The 6,837-nt window shown below is 41.7% G+C and overlaps 1 protein-coding gene across 17 annotated transcripts in view; it reads right to left on the bottom strand.

The window, feature by feature from the left end:
* Nucleotides 1-1,828: 1,828 nt before the first annotated feature.
* Nucleotides 1,829-6,837, bottom strand: part of ATXN7 (ataxin 7) — a 141,791-nt gene continuing 136,782 nt past the window's right edge. For 16 of the 17 annotated variants that reach the window (XM_045051808.1, XM_045051805.1, XM_045051811.1 and 13 more), the window contains one exon: nt 1,829-4,679. In XM_045051808.1, coding sequence (XP_044907743.1) covers nt 4,662-4,679 — 18 coding nt within the window. In that variant the 3' untranslated portion in view covers nt 1,829-4,661. Of the gene's footprint in view, nt 4,680-6,350; nt 6,418-6,837 lie in introns of all 17 variants that reach the window. The other variant, XM_045051818.1, reaches the window with a different exon arrangement.

The raw sequence follows: 6,837 nt of genomic DNA, 5'->3' as shown, positions 1-6,837 counted from the left end.
ATAATTTTTAATTTTTTAGAATGATTTGTAAATTGTCAAACTTGTCCAATTTCTAGAGACAAAAAGTTTATGTTGTGCGCTGAATAATACCGAAATGCACCTGCACTGCCGGTGAAGGAAGAAGTACGTAAAAGCAAGGAAGAGATCGGACTAGCCATGGATACAAAACTTACCTCGGGATACAAAACTTACCTCGGGATACAAACGGAAAACCGACCACACGCCATCGCATTTACACAAAAGCAAGCACAAAGACAACATGTTTCCCAATCTATCGACTTCCCTTTGTTGACAAACCCGCAGGGCAAGAATGCAGTAGCGTTCACAGTTTACCCAGTCATCAATTGCTCCGAAGCAAAGCTTTGTGCCCAAGAATGAAACATCCTCAGCCCTCACAAGTACTCAGCTTATACAGAAGGGAAGGTAAACACAGGTGCTTCACAAGGGGGTCTGATGCCAAAAATGAATGCAAGTCAGACGGGATTGAAAGGGGTTTAGGATCACGAGGCAGAAACATGTAAAATATTTCATGCAGCCAGCCTTATTTATTGAGAAGTCCTAATTTTATTGCCCATTTAGTAACATGTTTGTTCCACAAACTAATTTCTCATAAAGCAAAGCACAACCTTTTCTTATAAATAGTATAAATTATTTTATTTACAGAAACTTGTTACAAAACAAATAGACTATATATTTCTTCTCTTTTAAATATCCAAAGTAATTTTCTATCCCTTGACATTTGTTCATGTTTCTATACAGCAGCCAACACGAAGTCCAGCTGAGATGCTCTTGATTATGTGTACAAATTATCACACTATTCACACATTTCAACACAGGAGATTGCTTTTATAACCAAGCTCAAAAAAACAGCAAAATGCTTTTCAAGGCCCTACATTCACACTGACAGTATGTAGTGCTCATTTAAATGATCTGAAAATGTAAAATGTTTTGCACAAAATGTAAAAATGATTATTTTCTGTTAAACAATGAAACTTTTCACAATCATTTCCAAAGCCCCCCACCCTCCCACCCCCCCTTCCCCACCCCGGACATAATGAGACAGTAAGAAATTCCTTGGCAACAGAACTCTCGCAGGAAGACAGCTGCCTTTATAAGTTACATTTTTCAAATTATACATTTTGCAATGTTTTCAGAGGTACTTTGTATTATATTTTTGGAATAGAAAATATGTTAAATATTCTATTTTAAACTCTGTATTTCATGAGTGAATAACAAAACGGATATATCATCTAAGTTGCTGGCTGACAAAACAGATTTGTAACCCTTGCTGCCACCGGGCAATACGTCACCAGTTGAATTACTGTGAACCAAAAGGCCTTAATTTTAAAATACCTTATAAAATTACCAGCATCGGTGGTTTTCAACCCCTCCCCTAAAATTTTAGAAACAATATTTAGGTGGAAAAAGCAAACTCCAAAGGTTTCAACTGAACATTCAAGTCTTTTTAAAGAATCTGTCGAAGCTTAAAACTAGGTTCAGGCACTTTTTCCGTTAGTTTGAAACCACATCACAGACTAACACACATGTGCTCAGAGCGTACACATACACACACACAGGCACGCACGCACGCACGCACACGCACACTCACACACAAAACACTAACGAAAGAAAAGCAGTGTGTCACTTAGTTACATGTAGTCTATCGGGAAATCAGGCAACTAGAGAGAAGCAATGCCCACTTCGTCTGTACGAATCCACTCCCGAGACATGAAAAGGGACAACAAGACTTTCACAGAACAGAGGCATCCCTTAAACTGTAAAGGAGGCAGGTTCTAGAACTATTGGCTTGGCAGTGAACCACTTCAAATTATAAAAAGGTATTTACTTTTATTAATTAATAAATAAATACTAGATGATCTCAATTGTACCAAAACAGGATATCAGAAAAAAAGACCTGTGCAAAAATACATATTTAAATATGTACAATTCATTTTTAACAAAATATGTCTTCTGAAATAGGGATACTTCCATATTTATAATAGAACAAGAAATTCCAAAATAAAGATACAAAAGTAGGTTTTGTAGAATTCTTTGTTCATCATTGCAGCACATTTTTTTTTTTTTGTAGGTTAAGAAAACTGCAGGAGTTGTCATGAAATTCTATTGGAAAGAATATAAAAATTATCTTGGTTTTAAATTGATACCAAAGTCTGTCTAGAAACAACCCAACCACTGCAAATTTGGTTTTTGCAAGTTAATTTAATTCAAAAAAATACTTGTACTCCCGTGTTTTAAATGGTCTTAATTGTTCATTATAATAAAAAGTAGTTGTAGGAGAAAATAAAATATTTGAACAGTCTAAAATTTAATAGCACTGTTTAGAATAGGTCTGTTTGTGGCAGGCAGAATCCAAAATGGCTAATTTCCTAATCCCGATCATCTGTGTACTACCGGGAGACATAATGAAATTCAATTAAAACCTCAGTCTAAGAAATCAAATGATCAACACTCGCTTATCTAAATATCTACATAATTCTGAATCAACTTGCTATCATGGGTCCTATTCACATCTTTCGGAACAACATGATCTGTCTATAAATTCCATTGCTAAAAGCAACTTTATTTATATCCATCAAGTCCCCTTGGCTCTGAAAATAAATTCTACCCATACCCCATTGCACTTGTCACCCAGGAATCAACTAAAGACGTTCTGATTCCCCCTCACCTCCGTTCTCTCCCTCCACTGGGACGGAACAACCAGACTGATTTCTCCTAACTGCACCAAACTGGCCCATCCACGCGCTCTCCTTAATAAGCTCTCCTATAGTATCATTTTTTAAAAATATTTACTGATTGCATAATAAGTGAACAAGATACTCCTCTCCCCTTCCTTTAAAAAAAAAAATCAATAGTTTACATCAATTTATAGCTAAAGTATCTGCATAAAGTTTTCGTTGTCTTACATAATAAGAGTAATTCTGTAGCAATTCACATTATTAGGCTGGTAACCAAGTATTTATTCATTCTACGTGTTGTTGACTTGAAATTCCCTGAAACTGAAGTTTGTAACCCAAAAACTGTAGGGAAAAAAAGGATGCACTGATTTGCTCTGTCCAGGCTCTGCCCAGAACAATGATCAGAGCCTTGGGAAATTTACCCTGTGGTGTTCGGCAACTTTGTGTGTTCTTCTAAGTACAAGTGCCTGGGTTATTTATTGTTTCAGGAGCTGTGAGAGTGGAATCACCAGTTAAAATGCCCCAGCTCATCCCCCAAATTCAATGATACCTTCTTAAGCAATGACGTTTTAACATATTAAGCTCTGTCTTTTGGGATGGGGTATTCAAAAAAAATAAACGAATAACCACGAAGGTCTCCAAATCTCTCTCAGGAAGATGGCTGGCATTAATCCCCAGAAAGGAGGGTCTGTCGGGGAGACACTATATAATGCGTCACAGCATCTGTGCATGGGCACACGTACACATCTGCCTACTCCCCTCCCTGGGTGCCTGCTCCCCACCCACTGGCATCCAAATGAACACGTGGACAGGAAGGGGAGTGCAGATACACACACAATATGGGGAGCACTCGACACAGAAATTTACAGAGTCCCAGGACAGTATCCACAGAGACTGAGGGTAATGCACAGAGTGCCCTGGAAACATTAAGTATATTAATGACTTAGTGAATGACAGTTTCTGCTGCATCCTAATAATTTCACTTTACAAAGGCAATTTTTTAAAAATGGGAGACTGAGCAGGACAGCCAGCCCAATCTACCATACTGTTTAACATGAAAACTTGAAGGATAAAAAATTCCATCTCTTTGGAAATCTTGGAAAAACATTCCCCCCATAGTGATTTCATCCACCCCCCCCCTTTCCCCAACCAAAATTTGGCTTTCCATTATCAAAACTAGTTTGCATTTGCATTTTCTTAAAAAAAAAAATCACATAGAATTGCTTTTGTACCATGAAAAGTAAGCCTCTAAAATGTCGTATACTCGCTTTCTGGGCATCAATGGCTTTAAACCAGTTTGTAAGTTAGAAACTCTTGACAGCTTCTATCCCAAATCACCTGCAAAAGGCTGGGGGAAAACACAGGCTATTTTGTCCCGGTGCCTCGCGCTAACGTCCGTATTCCAATCCTGGAGCGTCGCTGTAAGAACCTAACGACCGAGCCCTTCTGCGAAGGGCTGTGCAGGGGGCAGCTCTGCCCTCCTCCGGAAGGCGTCTCCAGCTGGGGTACCTAACTGCTGGAGAGGGACCTACAGAAGACAGTGTAAGAAAAACACCTGGGACGGGGAGAGGAGGAAGGGAGAAAGTCTACAGTAATGCTTTTGCCAAGACATGCTCTCCCCCAGCCAATCTACTCAAAGAGCGGCTCCATGATGTGCTGCAAGTTAAAAAACAAAGCAAAAACTTCTCACAGATTGGTAGCAAGCAGTCCAGACCACTTTAACACTGATAAAAGCAATTTCGGTGGCTGAACTTGATCCAGTGTCCTTTACGAGTACTCACTGCTACTGACATAGCTTCAGGGAAATCCTCGTTACAACAACAGCCCGGCAGATTTCTACCCTCGAGGCCCACAGGAGGTTGGGAAAACAGACTCAAAGGCATCGTGGAGTCCATAGTGCTGAGTGGAGGTGTAACTTGTCGTCAAAAGTGTCCAGATTATTCCTCCCCGTGCCATGTTCAGCTGTCAGGGACGTGCCTTTGGCTTTCAAAGAAGAGGGGTGGGGAAACAATGAAAAGGTAAGTAAGCAGCTGTACGCGGCACTGCCCCGATGCTCAACACGAATATTCCAAGGGCCACGCGCCACTAAAATCTCCAGATGTCAGGGGCAGTCAGCTATAGAACTGGGCCTGAGCTTTCAAAAGCCTTCATCACCCTTGGGCACAATCATTCTAGAAGACTAAGTTTTAGAAAATCGTCTAGAAGAGATGCAGGCCAGGTTTCTAGCCGAGAGAAAAGGCTCTCATGCTTGCCTTTTGGTTTTATCTACTGATTTCATTTCCTTGAAGGTATTCCAGGTTGTCAGCTGAGAACTGAACAAGGTCACGTGGGCTAGCACACACAGGTGTGCAAACTCATACCCAACGCAGTGCCCTTGCCCGGGGAGCGGGAACTCAGACCCCCCACTCTCCCACCATAAGCCCTTGGCTGCAGAAGCCGTGAGCACACTAAGGGCTCAGGGGAAGCTGCCAGGCCCCACCTGCCAGGCTTCCCAGTATGTCCCCCAGCATTCCCTGGCAGAGAGGGCTTCAACCAGCTCAGTTACCCATTTTAAAATCAGCTCCACAAGAAAGAGAACTGAGGTTCCTACTTTTCTGAGAGGAGTATTCTTTAAAGCATTTTGGAGTCATGGGTACCTTTAAGATTCTGATGGCAGCTATAGGATCCCTTCTGCAGATAAACGAGCACAGACATAAAAATCATGCAACACGTTTCTGGGGTTTTACCGATCCTCCGATCTGTAGTCATGGGCCACCCTAAGCTTTGTGCAGCGTAATAAAAAAGTTTTCCACTACACAGAGGAAATCTTTCTCAAATACAAACTGAAGTTGAAACAAATTTTGATACCCCAAACTCAGCCTGTCCTAGTGGGACAGAGCCCTCACAGATGGTGGACATCAGAGGCGGCAAACCGCTAAGAGCCGTACTTGGGCAGATGTGTGGGCTATACCAGGTTAAAAAACAAAAGTATTGCATAACTTGTAAAAGTGGTCAAACTTCTCATGCAAGTCCAAATCTGCAGTTTCTCTGAAATCAGTAACCAGTTTCTGGGAGCTTCTGCTCTGTGTGGATGGGGCTCCTATTTCCTCATTTTCCACAGGCACTGCTGTGCCCACCAGTCTCTTCCCCTCCTGTCACCTGTGGGGTACGGAGGCCACAGCGATGTCTATGTGAAGACAGACGCACTCAGTAACGTAAGGTACTGGGCATCACAGCAAAACGGAACATCCCTCCTCCAGGTTCATGCAGAATCAGGAAACTACACTCAGAAGGGAGTTTTTAAAGGATGGCTATACTACTTCCTGCAGTGTTCGCACTGAATTTTTAGGCTCATAAACTATGATGAGTAACTACAAACCAAGAAGTAAAAGTCCATTTTCACATGTCCAGGGACCCCTTGCTCAAAGAGCCAAGCAACATACCAACAACCCCTATAGACTTGAGGCTCATAGAGAAAAATGTAAGCAGTTGCTATTTAAATTCACCGATAATTATGTTCCCTGTACCTTTGGCGCTGGGTTATTAATTCACGCAGATATTGGAGGGAAATCTATCACAGAAAGAAGCTTCCCAGTATATTCTGGAGAAGTCCTAACCTGCCATTTGAGTTAAGTTCTGAAGATGAAAAACAAAACAAATCAAAGCAGCCCCCACACTGCAAATCAGGGCTCCGGGGTGATGTTGCTGAAATTCCTGTTCGACAGCAAGGAGAGGAGATCTGCTGATGAGTGAAGAAACGAGAGGAGAGATTGGGACTCAGAGCCAAGGATGCTGGAGGAAGGGGCTCCAGAGGGAAGAGGGTCAGGGGAAACCAGCAACAGGTAGGAGAGTGGGAACAAAGAACGCACGAGAGAAAGTCAAGTTCCATATGAACCCGACACCCAGGGAGCCACTGCTGTACAAATGGGCCACGTTCATGTCTCTTTTTAAGCTCTGAAATTTGAGATTTTAGTCTTCGTCTCTACCCACACTTACTGTTTTCCTGCTTCCCTGGAAAACCGTGAGGGAACATAAGGACAGAGTCAACCAGAGAATCAGAAATTCTTTGATGGGAAAATTATTAAAAGGTCTTTAAAATTTAAACCATCCCTTTCTAGACCAGTGTGACTGCAGACCAGCTTTCTCCAGAGGAACAAACTAG

Source organism: Felis catus, chromosome A2 (genome assembly GCF_018350175.1).
Source record: "Felis catus isolate Fca126 chromosome A2, F.catus_Fca126_mat1.0, whole genome shotgun sequence".
In the NCBI taxonomy this organism is placed as follows: Eukaryota; Metazoa; Chordata; class Mammalia; order Carnivora; family Felidae; genus Felis; species Felis catus.
Note: the sequence above shows the minus strand (reverse complement) of the source record. Positions and strands in the feature narration are given on the sequence as shown.